This window comes from Pholcus phalangioides, unplaced genomic scaffold (genome assembly GCF_987345545.1).
Source record: "Pholcus phalangioides strain wild (caught in Gottingen) unplaced genomic scaffold, Ppha-v1.0 ptg000039l_1, whole genome shotgun sequence".
Lineage (NCBI taxonomy): Eukaryota > Metazoa > Arthropoda > Arachnida > Araneae > Pholcidae > Pholcus > Pholcus phalangioides.
Window position 1 is genome coordinate 27,186,343 of NW_028301625.1, and position 16,590 is coordinate 27,202,932.

At 35.7% G+C, this 16,590-nt stretch overlaps 1 protein-coding gene across 3 annotated transcripts in view; it reads left to right on the forward strand.

Annotated features, from left to right (window-relative positions):
• Nucleotides 1-16,590, forward strand: part of LOC149065784 (histone-lysine N-methyltransferase 2C-like) — a 385,748-nt gene that overhangs the window by 119,487 nt on the left and 249,671 nt on the right. For all 3 annotated transcript variants that reach the window (XM_089253606.1, XM_089253607.1, XM_089253608.1), the window contains 2 exons: nt 5,313-5,477; nt 16,375-16,493. In XM_089253606.1, the coding sequence (XP_089109732.1) occupies nt 5,313-5,477; nt 16,375-16,493 (284 nt within the window). The remainder of the gene's footprint in view (nt 1-5,312; nt 5,478-16,374; nt 16,494-16,590) is intronic.

Sequence of the window (16,590 nt, forward strand, 5' to 3'; positions counted from 1 at the left end):
CTTATAGGTTCGGGCCCTGGTCACAGGAGATCAGAGTCCCCCTTATTGGTATATAGTGTGTTCTGTAAGTGCTAGCATGGCCCCCTTATCTCACCAACCGTCCATCATAGAGGTATGATTCCAGTTGATAAAATACTCAACAGGCATTCAAAAATTACCCTGTAGTAGTTTTGAAAGTGGAAGTGCAGTACGTCACAAAGTAAAAAAAATCTGAATTTTTATGCATTCCCAGTTTGATCAAGAACCCATTTACAAAGTTGGTGCCCCATCTCTCCTGATACCATAAAAAAATTATGTGTTCCAAGTGCAATATTCACAGAAATATTCAAATTCAAAAAACGAAGGAAATTTGGGAAAGAACAGCATTAATTGAGGTAAAATGGTTTTTCGCATTTATCGCTGTTCGTTCCTAAATTTCCTTCATTTTTCGAATTTGAATATCTGTTAATATTGCACTTAAAAACATGGAATTTTTTAAATGGCATCAGGAGAGACGGGGCAACAATTTTGTAATTGGGTTCTTGAAACATGGGGAATATATAAAAATTAGATTTTTTACTTTGTGATGCACTGTATTTCCACTTTTGAAACTGCTATAGGGTAATTTTTGAATGTCTGTTGAGCATTTTATAAATTGGAATCGTACCTCTACGATGGACAGTTGATGAGATAAAGGGACCATGCTAGCACTTACAGGACACACTGTATAGTATTCTTTAAAACATAGTTATGGAGCATTATTGTGTAACAGTTACATATAATTACTATTGAAATAAATTCTGAAGTATGCGATGGTTTTTGTTTATTTTACATCTTCATAAATTCAAGAAATCAATGACAATACTCTACATGTCATGAGAAAATGATGTTAATCTACAAAAAGGGTGAAAAGAGAATAAAATATAACTTACAGTGAATTTTGGGGCCTCCTTGGAAATTGGTGAGCCTTGGACACATTCCCTATTTGCCCATGCAAAAAACAGGCATTGGCCTCAGACATGGCTGTTGTCTATACTTTTCAATGACATCAAGAACAAACTCATGTCTGCTTGAAGAGACCATACATCTGATTTCATATTGAAAAGATTTTGGATCGAAAATAAAGACTCATGGCAAGATTGGCAGGTTTTCCTACTCCATTTGGCAAGGGGATTTCCCACACTCAGTATGGCATGGTGGCTTGGCATTGTGGATTTTGAACTAGACAAAAATCCAGCCAGACCTGCCAATCCACACCGGTTCATTTGAGTTGTATCAGTGCTGGACCATTCGGCCTGTTGGATTGCATGCTTGTAGCAAATTTTATGGCAAAGCCTCGGCTCAATGTTGTGTATTTTGGATTCAGCGAAAATCAAACTGGTCCTGCCAATCGAAACCAATTCATTTGAGTTTTCCCACACATATGTTTTGGATCAATGCTGGACCATTCAGCCTGCTTTGGTTGCTCATGTGTGTGGCCACATTAAGACAGACAGTTTGAGAAATTGGCTATTGGTCAATGAAAAAAAATTGTATATTCTGTATAACATATACTCCAAGAGAAGAGAAAAATAGTTTCAACACCTGATGTTCATCACCAATGCTCCTTCTAAGCTGCACATGGTGAAAATGCTTCCATACTCACTAAATCATAATAACATCCTTGGTGCATACATAGCTGCCAAGTCTCCCGAATTTTTCGGGAATCTCCCGAATTTTAGCTTCATCGCTCGACCTCCCGAAAAGTTCTTAAATCTCCCGAATTTTTATGAAAATCACAAAAATCCCTAATTGTCCCCAAAAATTCCCTACTTCATTAAAAAAAATCCCAGTTCATGAAAACAATCCCTAAGGAATTTCTTGTGGGGCATGAAGCCTCTTTTTTTTCCCTTTTGAAATGACGTCACACGTCGTAAATGGGGAAATTCCCTTTTTAAGGAAGTTTTACAAACCCTCTGATGGTAGCAAGAAAGTTGTTTGTCTTATCGTGCAGGGAAATGGCTTAGCAGCCAATAGTCCTGGATAATAATTGAAGATTATAGTGACGCACATATGGTCAAAATTTCTTTTGTTGAAGTTACGTACGAGCGATATAACAAAGCATGAATACTGATAAGCAAAAACATATTTAATCAATTTTAAAGATACTTATTCCGATGAAGTTCCTTTCATCAAACGTTCCAGAAGAGGGCCGACTTTTCCTTTTTGTACAAGTAGTGCTACGGACATAAACATCGGTCATGGAAAGACTGCCATCATCACTCGTGAAATGAAAAAAAAACATCAAGCAAGTGTCACAAAACGTCAGTGTTCTTCAAAGAATGACTCTTTTTTTTTCCCTTCATCTTCCGATGATTTTGGTGTCATTCGCGCAGAATGTTTGTTCACAGCGTTTCTGATTGAACACAATATTTATTTTTACATCATTGAAGTTTTGGCCTACAATTTCACTTGTTTTTTCAAAGGAATTTTATTCCCAAGGGTTTAACTTCCATGTGTGTAAAATCCCTATTTTAATTTGACTCCAGTTTTTGAGTAGGGATTTTATTCCCTACGCTTTAACTTTTATGTTTGGAAAATCCCTATTTTATTTGGAAAAATCCCTATTGTATTTATTAGGGAGTGGTTTTAGCATAAAATACGGGTTTGCACGAAAATCTCCCGAATTTTCATTTTCAAAAGTTGGCAGCTATGTGCATATGATATATTACCATATCTCACTCAGGAACAACAGGTCTGCACAGGTGAAAACAATTAGTAGCAACATTTCGCTAGCATAGGCCATAGTTTATATCAGTGCAATACTAGACATTTATTTATTCCATTCTACAGCATCTTCCTCTCTGAATTGATTTCTGTCTAACTTTGAAGGATTAAAAAAATATTCACAGGTGGTCTGAATATCAACCTGGAGTTGTTTATTTTTTGGATAAAATGGCTGCGGTGTAACAAAAATGGTCAAAATTGTAAATGCATATCTGGGATATCTTCCATTTATTTTTTGTAAAAAGGACCTAGTTCGCAATTGAAATAATTTTTTTCAGTATAAAAAACTGTCCCAGACTTAACCTCTTAGTTCATAATAAATCCCGTGCAATACTATATACACTTTTTTTGCAAAAAAAAAAAAAAAAAAACGAAAAACGAAGCACCATGAAGAAAGTAACTTTTTATTGAAATCAAATATGTATAAAGCTCATACAGAGATAATGAAATGATTAAAAATTCAAGACCGTAGGACCCATCAATGACTAGCAGTTGCACATTGAACAGACAGTTTGAGAAATTGGCTAGCATAAAGATGGTAATGCATGCTTGTAAATAAGGGTTGATGTAAGGGTTGATAAATATTTCTGATCTGATCTTGCAATACATTCTACCAGACATTCATCAATTTTTGCTCCAGATACACACATTTTGTGGTGCTCGAATCTGGCAGACTACCATATGTCATACATGTTTGATTGGTGAAAGGTCTGGTGACCTTGCTGGCCAAGGAAGATTATCAACAGCACAGAGGCAGTCCAGTCTGCTGGCAGCCATGATGATTGGCAATGCCACCACTCTAGACGACTCTGCCGATGTTGTGGAGTTGAAGGCAGATGTCTTAAAGGCTGCTGTGAGCGTAACCCCACCTCAGCTAAGCGCCTTGAGGTAATCGAAGGTACCACGGATAGTGTGGGAGAGGGTGTAGCATGTTGGGTAGCGAGCAATGATCTTGTTGGGAAAGTTCGGGTCTGTTGTACAATCATGCAGTATTGCATCACGTGCACTTTTGCCTCCCAGAGCTTCCATTCCGCTGATGAGTTTTTTGCAGCAACCATTGCTGCTAGCACATTTGCACACCAGTGTCCATACAGTGTGCAGTGCAGGTGGCTGCCTATTGCTCGGAATGATCAGCCAGCTTTATGCATTCCGATTATGCAACCACCTTCGAAGTTGTCCAATTGACTATAATGTCTTCGACAATGTCGTAACAGCATTATTGGTTGTGTCTCCAGCGGACTGCAATGCCGAGAACAAGAAAAGATACTACCATCTGTGATTATTACCTGTTTTATACAATGCCAGTTTCGCAGTAGAAATGCACGGTATGACTAAAGTTAACATTCATTGGCCTTGAAAATTTAATCATTTGCATACTTGGTATAAAGGAATTTGCTTGCAAAATTCTGAGATGATTGGATTATTTTTTGGTGGTGCTTCGGTTTTTTTTTTGTAAAAAAGTGTAATATGACTAAATAATAAATACAATATGCAGATGCATAATATTATATATCCTCTAAATTCATGGTTGGAAACAATGCATTTACACCAGAAAAGTATGGTAGCACTAGTAGTTCTCAATTTTTAATTTTTATTTGTTACACTTCTTTGGTCTTCCTGGCATACTGGTGCAAAAGTGCCAATTTTAGTAAAGTAATTCAATAATTACACAATTTTCTAAGGTTAACTTTCTTGTTTATATAGTAGAGCCTTGTTATAACAGACTAATAGGGGCTGAAGGTAAACCACTATAATGAAAGACTAATAGGGGCTGAAGGTAAACCACTATAATGAAAGACTAATAGGGGCTGAAGGTAAACCACTATAATGAAAGTCTGGTTTATAACAAATTCTTATAGGGGTGTGATGCTACAGGGTGTACATCAATGAAAGTACAGTACTTAGCCATAAAAGGAAAAGCCATAAATATTGATTATATAGCAAATAAAAACTGTCTTCAACCTAGGTTGAATTGAGAAAGATGTGTATGTATATACTGCATTGTAATGTCAATTTTTCTGGCTGATGAGCGGCATAAGCCATAAAAGCCATAATGGGGGACTTGGGGGGGGGGTCTGGTCCTCCCCCCCCCCAAAATGTGTGAAAATGACTGAAGAAAGAAAACAAGATGGTCAAATCTATTGATCTATCACTTTGGTTCCCTCCCCCCCCCCCAAAATGAAAGTACCCCCTCCTAACAAAATTTCTGGCTATGGGCCTGTGAGCCATGCAACACATCAAGGTTTATGCAAAACAAAACAATGATTGTTTAATCGCTAGCTTGCTTTTTAAATGAGTTAATACTTTTTAAATACTTGAACCAAATTTTAAACTCGTCAGATAAAAAATTTAAAAAAATTTATTTCGTTAAAGGCGAAAGGCGTTAAAGGCTGTTCGTTATAGGCGAAGTCTGTTATAGTGAGGTTTCTTCTGTACCTGCTAAATGTAAATAGCTTAGATTAGTATTATTATCTTAATGTTTTAGCATAGTTGCCTGGATTTATCTATATTTTTGCAAATAGCATAATACAGGACTGCAAATATGGTAATTATGAATTTAATTCCAGGTGTGTAATTTGCATCAAATGCAGTTCAAGGTCACCTGGATATAAGTGCAATTGGCAGATGAATTACACTCTTTGTGGGCCATGTGCAAGTAGCATTACATGTCCAATCTGTTCTGTGAATTATGAAGAAAACGAACTGTTGATTTTGTGCAGTGATTGCCAAAGGTATTTTTTATAAATCCACTTTTTATATATTAGAAAATCAGTCACTAGACTGGGTAAATACCATGGAAATCATTTGAGTTTTCTCTGGATTTAATTACATCACGAAAGTCATGCTTACATTTTGATACAAATTTCAGTTCTTATCTTCATGACTTTCATACATCGTAGTGGAAGACTGAGATTTTAGTCCCACTTTGTCCAACTGGAATGTGCCTCATCTTGCAACTGTAAAAAGTTGCCAAAAGTGAGAAATATTCTTTGTCCTTATTTTGGAAATAGGAGATTTTCTTTTCCTTTACCCTTTGTCTGATGCAGATAAGTAAAAGAGAAAGTCTGCATCTAAAGTACATTATATAACCATAAGTCAGTGTTCTCTAAAGCTAAGACAATTGTTTGAATTTCTAGAAAAATACTGAACCGATCGTTCTGTTCGGGCATGTAAATATAATACTTTAACTCAAACATTCCACTGAAGATTGGGTCATGAGTTTGTTTTGGGGGAACTGACAAAAAATTGAATAAGAAAATTTTTTTTTTCATCAACCCTCTATCACAATACACTGCAAATGATTTGTAACTTTCACAGAACATTTGACTTGACTGTAAGTATTTTGATGAAAATAGCACACATATTCACAAAGATATGAATATTTCTTATGAAAATTGTAATTTTCAACCAATTTTCACAAAATATACAGAAAATTTGACTACATACGTAAGTTACACTACAGTCAAATTTTAAATAAAACGATTGAATATATTCGATGAAATATGAGCATTTTTAGAAAATTATTTTCAAGTATGCACACGCAGTAAGTTTTTAATTTTTTCCCAATAATTTTGCTTTCATATAGGGCTACTTATATAAAAATTGTAGTTGAATGTCATAAAAATTCAGAAAGAGATGTTTGCGTTATAATGAACAGTAATTTAAGTTACTAAAAGCAGCTGTATGTTAAGAGGTTTTCCACAAATCGTTATCTTGATCATTTTCTACCATTTTGATTACTGTGGGTTTTTTTTGTCCTTTTTGACATCATCAACATGTGTTGTGCTTAGCACTTCTTTGATATAGCATCAAAAACATCTCTTTACTCTTTTCCCCATTCTGTGGGGGGAGGGGTTGCTTAATTTTTAAATAATCAAATGATAGAAAATAATCGAAATATCTACTTGTTGAAAATACCTCGACATACAGCTACTTTCAGCAAGTAACTTAAATTACTACTTACTATATTACCAACATCTTTCTGAATTTTCAAGACATCCAACTGGAATTTTTATATGTTGCCTTTTATATCTGGCAACCAAATTATGAAAAAATGGAATTGAAATTATCTGTACACATGCACGCTTTAAAATTATTTTCTTGAAATGTTCATATTTCATCAAATATTGAATTGCTTCATTTCAATTTCCATTATGGTGTGTTTCATGTATGTTGACAAAGTTTCATAAAATTCAATTGAAAACTTGGTATTTTATTAAGCAAAAAACATTAGATTAAAATGTTCATTTTTAAAGGAAACGTTCGTATCTTCTTGAATAAATGTGCAAATTTCAAGAAATTTCATACAAACATTGTAAAAAAAGCAAGTAAAATATTTCAAGAAAATTACAAATTGTTTGCATTCTTCCATGATATATTTCTTGTTGGTCCTCTGAATGCACTCGTCACTAAATCTTCATTAGAAAGTGTGAGGGCATGCATGTACTATATGCTCAAAATTTCGCAACACTTCACAAAGTTTTTATGGCTATATTGTGTATAATTATCTCCATTAATTTGAAGTCCAAAGTCCCTGGAAAAAAGTTTGAATTATTCAATTTATCTATCTTGGATCTGTAAAATGACTACAAATTGCCCTATCTGTACCGACAAGGGTCAATTTGAACCATGAGCAAAATCACACATTAAAAAAAAACTTAAACTTACTATATATACTACTATATAGTAAGGGGACACCAGTATTGATTGGTCAGGGACAGTGCAAGGTTATGGTGTCGCAGGGAATTTTTCTCTAATAGGGTTGTTAATAAATGGAATAGCTTACCCCCGGAGGTGGTAAATTGTAACACAACTGACACGTTTAAAAAGAATTATGATAAACATGTTGGGGTAAATCGAGAAGCTATCCATACTTAGAATAAGACAACCATAAGTATTCTTATGGGCATTGTATAATATTTTATCATGTATATCATAGCTGCCAAGTCTCCCTTCATCTCTCGACCTCCCAAAAAGTTCTCAAATCTTCCAAATTTTTACGAAAATCCCAAAAAAACCCCTAATTTTACCTACAAATTTGCTACTTCATTTAAAAAGAATCCCCTCTTCTGAAAACAATCCCTAAGAAATTTCTTGTGGGGTCTGTTTTCTTCCCCCTTTTGAAATGACATCACACGTCATAAATGGGCAAATAGTGGGAAATTCCTTCTTTAAGGAAGTTTTACAAACCCTCTGATGGTAACAAGAAAGTTGTTTGTCTTATCGTACCAGGAAATAGCTTAGCAACCAATAGTCCTGGATATGAATTGAAGATTATAGTGACACGCATGTGGTCAAAACTCTCTTTTGTTGAAGTTACGTGCGTGCGATAACAAGACATGAATACTGATAAGCAAGAAAGATTTAATCAATTTTAAAGGTACTTATTCCGTTGAATTTCCTTTCATCAAATGTTCCAGAAGAAGGCACTTTTTGTTTTTGTACAAGTTGTGTTAAGGATCAATCATGGTGGAAAGACTGACATCACTCATGTGAAATGAAAAAAACATCAAGCAAGTGTCAGAAAAAGTCTGTTCTTCAAAAATTGACGTTTTTTTTCCTTCATCTTTCGATGATTTTGGGGCCATTCGCGCAGAATGTTTGTGCACATCGTTTCTGATTGAACACAATATTTTTTTTAGATCACTATTGAAGTTTTGGTCTCCAATTTCACTTGTTTTTTGCATAGGGATTTTATTCCCTGTGTTTTAACTTTTATGTGTGGAAAATCCTTATTTTGTTTGGAAAAATCCCTTTTGTATTTATTAGGGAGTGGTTTTAGTATAAAATACGGGGGTCTGCACAAAAATCTCCCTAATTTTCATTTTCAAAAGTTGGCAGCTATGATGTATATATATTATTTTTAATTGGATTGCTGTATTTTTGAAATATAATGACATCCATATTTGTTATGTGAATCTTCTTCTCAGCCAACTCGTTGGGCATTTGCCGGTTGTGGCGTTGTATTTGTATATAAACGTACTATTATAAATTAAACAATGAGATGTGTATGTGTACATAAAATTTATAATATTTAACATTACATTTATTCTGTTCATGTTTTACAGATGTACTTAATTTTGCTTACACATTTTCGGCAAACAGTCTTTTTACATTCTGTACAGGTGTTCGTTTTGTTTCTGTTATAATATCCGATTTGGCAAGCTTTTTGTCCTTTTTTTATGATGCTTATCTTTTTTCTGATGCTTCTGCATTAGGGTCTTCCAACACAAATATATAACGCATAAACAGAGCCAATTTCCTGGCGTTAATGCTTATTTTACTAATGCATTAAATTGACCCGTATCGGTACAGATAGGTATACTACATACAGAACTTCAAAGTTAGAAGACGAATTTTGATATGTACTCATCTCGTTGAATGAAAGTCAGTACAAGTGGCAGAAAAAAAATCTAAACGGTTTCTATAATTTCACTTATGAAGTTCAAAATAGGTCAAAATGACCTGGCCGGTAAACCTAGTGTTGAGCATCAATATTCACATAGGATAATAATTAGCAATTACTAAAATTAGATCATCAGTAACAAAACTATGTACCAAATTTTAGTAATTAATAAGTGATTTTTTTTTGTACTTTGTGATACTTTCTTTACTTTTAAAATGACGATAAAATTTTGAATGTTATACCTTGATCCATAAGTTGAATAATGTAATTTGTATCAAGTGGTAAACATTCTCGATGCACTTCAGCTGAACAATGTTAAAATGGGCATTATATTATTAAAGTAAAAAACACTTAAAAATTTACAAATTAGCATTTTGATATTTTCCTATACTGGCAATTTCATATTTGGAATAGCTCACTCATCATTCAAGCACTTTTGTTAGATTCATTCAGCACAGACAGGCTTTTTATTTGAAATTAAATCAGTTTTGCCAGTTTCCGATGAACAGTGGTAACTTTTTTGTCTGAGTTGCTCTAATCCAATTGAGCAAATTAAATTCTGCCACACATGCATACAAAGGGTGCCATTTTCAAAGAAATAAGTGCTCAGTTTTTAATCAAAAGACTATCATAAAACCTGGGTATATCTTCAGGACTGGCTCCACATTTCTTTTCACCTAATTCAGCAGACAGAATGTTAGCATGGTAATTTGAGCTAAAAATCTAGTTAGAAAAAATGGCATCCATAGCATGCTGAAATTACATCAAAATTTGAAAATTATGTGTTTTTGATATTCAAAAAATTTGTTGTACAGAGTTGCCAACTGCTATGGATTGTGTGTAGTTTCTACAGACGGCCGCGACAAACTATGGAGCTACAGGAGACTCTCTCAATACTACGGAAATCAGTTTTAAAAAAATCAAATCTTCAAGTTTCTTGTGGTGTTTTACCTGTATCTATTATTATTTTTATAAAATTGCGTCAATCTTTACCGTAATGATGAATTCGTATATATATGTGAGAGAGTTCGAGAGAAGACGAACTCGGAGCCAATCTGTTTTGTCTGTGCACGAAGGCAATAAAGCCCTGTCTAAACCCACCATTCTCACCACCAGCAGAAAGCCTCCGCGCGAAGCTCGTGATGTCACTCAAGTAATCCATTTCACCTATAGTCATTGCATATGCTGCAAAAAAAGGTACAGATTTCACAAACGTTGGCCTGCTTTATCCAATGGATGTAGATGAAATGGACAACTTCAGTCTGTGTTTATGCAATAAACATATTGGGGTAACAAGGAAGCAGTTATTTTCCGTATATTATGCTCAGGTGAACTCGGAAAGAAAAGTCATCACGTCTTCGCTTACTGGGAAAACATGCAACCATCTACACCACTGGAGACATGACCCTGCCTGCCTTATTTCTCACCCTGTGTCGTAAGGTGCTGAAGTAGAGGCATTAGTAGCCTCTCGTAACTTCAGGAATGGCCCCTGGGGGGGGGGGGTAAATCGAGAAGCTATCCATTACTAAGAATAAGACAACCATAAATAAACTGAAGAGTAAAAAAAAACTGGTACAGGCATGCATATGCAAACAAAGAGATATGGAACCAATCAGAGTACGGCGCTGCGGTCGGCAACGCCTATATAACACAGCAAGTGTCTGGCATAGTTGTTAGATCGGTTACTGCTGCTACAATGGCAGGTTATCGAGATTTCAGTGAGTTTGAACGTGGTGTTATAGTCGGCGCAGGAGAGATGGGACATAGCATTTCCGAGGTAGCTATGAAATTTGGATTTTCACGCACGACCATTTCACGAGTGTACCGTGAATATCGGGAATCTGGTAAAAAATTAAATCTACGACATCGCTGCAGCCGGAAAAAGATCATGCAAGAACGGGACCAACGACGACTGACGAGAATCATTAAATTTGACAGACGTGCAACCCTTCCACAAATTGCTGCAGATTTCAATGCTGGGCCATCAACAAGTGTCAGCGTGGGAACCATTGAACGAAACATCGATATGGGCTTTCGGAGCCGAAGGCTCACTCGTGTACCCTTTATGACTGCACGACATAAAGCTTTACGCCTCGCTTGGGCCCGATAACATCGACATTGGACTGTTGAGGACTGGAAACACGTTTCCTGGTCTGACGAGTCTCAGTTCCAGTTGCTTCGAGCTGATGGACGTGTATGGGTATGGAGACAACCTCATGAATCCATGGACCCTACATGTCAATAGGGGACTGTTCAAGTTGGTGTAGGCTCTGTGATGGTATGGGGCGTGTGCAGTTGGCGTGATATGGGACCCCTGATACGTCTAGATACGACTCTGACAGGTGACAGGTGCTTAAGCATCCTGTCTGATCACCTGCACCCATTCATGTCCATTGTGCATTCCAACAGACTTGAACAATTTCAGCAGGACAATGCGACACCCCACACGTCCAGAATTGCTACAAAGTGGCTCCAGGAACACTCTTCTGACTTTAGACACTTCCGCTGGCCACCTAAATCCCCAGACATGAACATTATTGAACATATCTGGGATGCCTTGCAACGTGCTGTTCAGAAGAGATCTCCACCCCCTCTTACTCCTACGGATTTATGGACAGCCCTACAGGGTTCATGGTGTCAATTACCTCCAGCACTACTTCAGACATTAGTCGAGTCCATGCCACGTCGATTTGCGGTACTTCTGCGGGCTCGCGTGGGCTCTACATGATATTAGGCAGGTGTACCAGTTTTTTTTTTGGCTCTTTAGTGTACATTTTATGGGCATTGTTATATATTGTATGTAGTTTTTGTAATTGCACTTTTAATTGGGTTCCTGTATTTTAGAAATATATGACATCCATATTTGTTATGGGCATGTCATGGTAATTATGTGAATGTGCTTTCAATTCAGCAAAGTTTGTAATCTGACCACTGCACATAATATTCTGGGGTATCCCCAAAGCAAAAAGTTGCAAGGGTTATAGTAGCATTCACCTGTCAGGTGCACGTGGCGACCAGGTGTCGTGTCATGTTGTTATTGTCAAAATGGTTCTTTAGTTTGCTGGTGTTGCATTGTGCATCTTGATAAAAGTTATGCTATCCACCAGGGCTGGGCAAATCGAAAAAAATTAGGTGCCAGCCAAATTTGTTAAGACCAAAGCATATTTTTCCCCAAGAAAAACAGTCCTGAGTAATGTTTTTTCTTTACTTCTCCGGGACTTAATGACCCATTCTTATGTTGGAAGACACATTATTATGAAATCAAAAATTGTCTCGTACTTACACTTCATTTTAGCAGTGATGCATATAAAATGTCAGTTGCCAAAACCAATTTTCTAGTCACCCGAGCATCTGGGATTGGTCCAGCCCTGCTATTCAGCACCCAAGTGGCGCAGTGGTAAGATGCTCTTCTTCCACTATGAAGGTTGCTGTCAAAGGCCATTGGTTCGAATCCAGCCAAACAGAACATCAGAAGCTAGTTCTTTACCATTCAGGCCTGGGGCAACCACAGATAGATGGCGCCTCCATTTCCACCCAATTCAAGTTGAAATTGGCGATATATGACTGGAGTGTTGGTGTGTGGTATACTTTACCACACACCCTGCTATTCACACACTGATGTTGCTGAAGTGCAGAAATGATATGGTTGCGCAAAATAGATTATACCGCTGGCCAAGTAGAGCATCATCAACTTGTACATTTTAATAAAGTTTTTCTCTTTCGCCAAAGAAAATTCCATTGCTTCATGCAATGAACCCATGAAAATTTTCAAGCCATTCTAACCAGTAGTTTTCATTGGTGTTTTGGAATCAGAACTTTTAAATTATAATAACCCTGTTTATAGCTGATCATCTTTCATAAATCACTTACTACTGTACATCCTTACCAAATGGTGACACAGTCCATATTCCAAGGAATTTCTAATGAAAATTATTTGGACAGGGATCACCGGCCACTTCATGAACTGGCCAATTTTGGGCATTTACTACTGTACAGTAGAACCTTGATTAACTGGGGGTCATGTTGAAAATATGTAAAAAAATAATTCAATATTAAGCCTGGTGGCGGTGTGCTGCTTCCTGTGGAAATAAAATGAAAATGCCTGTGAGGTAATATAACTACTAGTACAATGGTCTTTGTCCTGCTGGTCTCTTTTTGGATTATAAGACCACCTGCCCTTAGCATGACAGTGAAGTCATTATTGTCGCTGCTTCTTTGTGAAGAGGGAAAGAAAGCCTGAGAGATGATACACCACATATGTGTGATGCAATCCTCATTCATGAATTTGCTTAAGATAGTGCATCGGAATGTAGTCGAAATTTTGAATATGTAGTAAGAATGAGAAATTTTGATATTGTATATTCAGAAACTAAGATAGTTAAAATGAAAGAAAATTTATATTCAGGCCACTTTTATGAGATTCTTTGGAAAAAAAACCAATGAAAGTGGTTTGGTTAAAACCATGTTAAAAAACCACTTGGTTAAAACCAAACAACCCTGCAGGAAAGTCACTAAAAAGTCCCAGAAAAGTCACCAAATTTTTCTTTTGGTATGGACACTTTTTGGTGGACACCCTGCGTGTCAATTGTTCCCATTGGCCAGTCTACCCTGCCCCCACCGATTTCATATTTGCATCACTGTAGCTTACTTTTGTCCAACAAGATCACCAATTTTTTTGAAGCATGATTCCCAGTCTCTAAGTTACAATTCTTCCTCTGTAAAGCAAAAAAAACGCTTTAGGGCTCACACTTTTCCTACTTTTTTAATTTTTGATGAAATGTCATATTCTTGTCCTACTTTTCCCATTGATTTTAATTAAGAAGGGAATCATCAATGTATTGCCAAATAACATAATTGTAGTAGATTGCAATTGATAACTCTGTTTAAAGCAGAAATTGTACAGTTTTTCAGGTTATTTGGGAGGGGGGGGGGAAGAGTGTATGTGGACCATTTGGTTTATTAATTTTTCATGTGCTTAGTTTGAGGATTCGGAAAGTAGAGTAGTCATTAAAAGTTCTGTTTGGATGAGAAAAATAATTTTTAATAATTACTAGTTCACCCATGGTCTTGGATGGTAAGTAACATTCATCATTCAAAATTATGTTAAACATTTTGTGTATAGGTGAAACACCACTTTGCATAACAAAGCAGTTAATTACATAGGCCTATTCTAGGTTTGGTGATTCTAATGCTGCCCGATAGCATTATCTAATGTATTTTTAGGGTGTGCAGAGGCATAAACAACATTTACAATGCTCGGCAAAGAGCTAGAAATGAAAGTGCTTCATTTGTCAAAAATGATTATACTAGCATTGAACAGTAAAATATAAACAAATCCCTTTGGAAAAAGGTTGGACAACATATTAAAACTATCCAGTTCACCTTGACTTATTTGTATTGAACCTTTTAATTTACACATTTTGCACTGTGCTTTTGAAAGTGGTCTCGAAAAAGTTTCATTTTTAAAAAACTTGTATGTCTTCATAATTTGCTGGGCATTGTCAAAGAGAGTAGACAGACTGGACTGTGGAAGACTCCAAAAATATATATAATATATATTGTGAGGAGAGAGACAAAAGAATTATCTGTAGTTGCTAGTACACTATTTTGGCTCAAAATTATTTTTGTTATCAAGTCATTTCTGTGATTTTGCTTTGGCTCAAATCAATCCTATAGGATATTGAAATAGTGCTGAGAGTTTTTTTAAATTTAAAAAAAAATTATTTATTTTGCTATGATTATATTGGGTAGGGAGGGGTCCTACTTTTTCTAATATTTCAAGTGGAGGCCTGATGCTCTAATGACTTCCATATTTATTGACGAGGCATACTGAAATTTCCCATACAAAGTAACAGTGGGAAAACACAATCTTATTACTTAGAACCAGTTTTCTTTTCTCTCTTTTTATAGTGCTTGTAAGTCGTGTTACTGCCTCCGATAATTGGCATATGCTCTATGGTGTCAATCATTTGCATGTGTTATCGAGGTCTACATGTGGTACAAATTTAAAGCCTATTGGATGCTTTCTCCATGATGTTGAATTTTGGATGACCAGGGAGTATAATATGCTTAAGAGAAGATATATATATAAACCCAGAAGAGAAAGAGAAATCGTCACTTTGAATGAAAACCTTGTACATTAATTTTTTCCAAAAACAATTTATTGTCAGTTTTAGAGTGATAACATCATATCTCATCTATTGCAGCTTTTGAAAAGAAATAACTCAGCATTAATTTCTCTATAGAAGGAAAAATGAACCTCCATTTGTGTGTTCAATGAGACGTCCCATACCCTTTTTGCTTTTCCTGTAAATTTGGGAATTTTTGATGTATGAGGTTTTCATTATAAGTTGACAGAATACTTTTTTTCATCTTTTATCTTCTGTTATCATTGTCCAAGTAATTTCAAAATAGAAATTTTATCCCTTTGAGGTCCTATGTCGAGGTAGCATTGTCATCAAGAAAAATGGTACTTCATTGTTATAACAATCCCTTGTGATTATAGGAAGGCCTCTTTAAAGTCAGCTTCTTAGCAAAGAAGTGTTATTAAAAAGGATGAAAGCTAGCATTCAGGGGCCTTTCTGTAATCGTGCTTGTGGTAGGGAACTATTAAGTACCAATGAAGTATTGTAAAAAGACGTCTGGACAGCAAAAGCTTAAGTTTTCAGATTCCAAATTTTTATAAGAATGGAGCACCTATCTTTTTTTTGCAGATAAACCTTTATTTTTTACTTAATCGCATTTCTATGTGCGTTTAATTTTGTAACAATATTCATGCTGTCAGAAGTCTGATGGAGTTAGAACAGGGTTCCCTGTAACCTGGGAATTCAGGGCAAATCTGAAAATGAAAAATAGTCAAAGAAAGCCAGGAAAAATGGAAAATATTTGGCAAAAGTTTTGTGAAGGGAAAAAAACAAATTCGAAATTTTAAAGGTTACAATTTTGAATTATATATTTTTCTTCTGGTGCTTTGTTCAGGGAAAATCAGAGAAATGATCAAGCAAATTTTGTTGGGAACCCTGCAGAAACACGTTTTTTGCCCCATTATTCAGCTCTCTGAATTGAATTTATAACAATATTTCAATTAAAATAAAATGATCAGGTATTAAATATTAAATATTTAAATTATTAATATATTAAAATAAATTATATATATTTATTAAATATTTTTGATCATTAATTCATGGAAATACACCTACCTTAATGTTTATTCATTTTCGCAGATGGGTGCATGGTACATGTGATCAGATTCTGAATGAAGAAAGTGCAGAAATATGCTCCGAATGTGGGTATTCTTGTCCTTTGTGTAGGCCTGCAGATGAACCTCCTGCTCATTTGTTGCGTAAGTGATTGCAGTGAAATCCTTATGTAAGGATATTCTATAGACTAAGTAAAAATATAATGGTATGAGGATTTTGTTATATCCGGAGGCAACACCA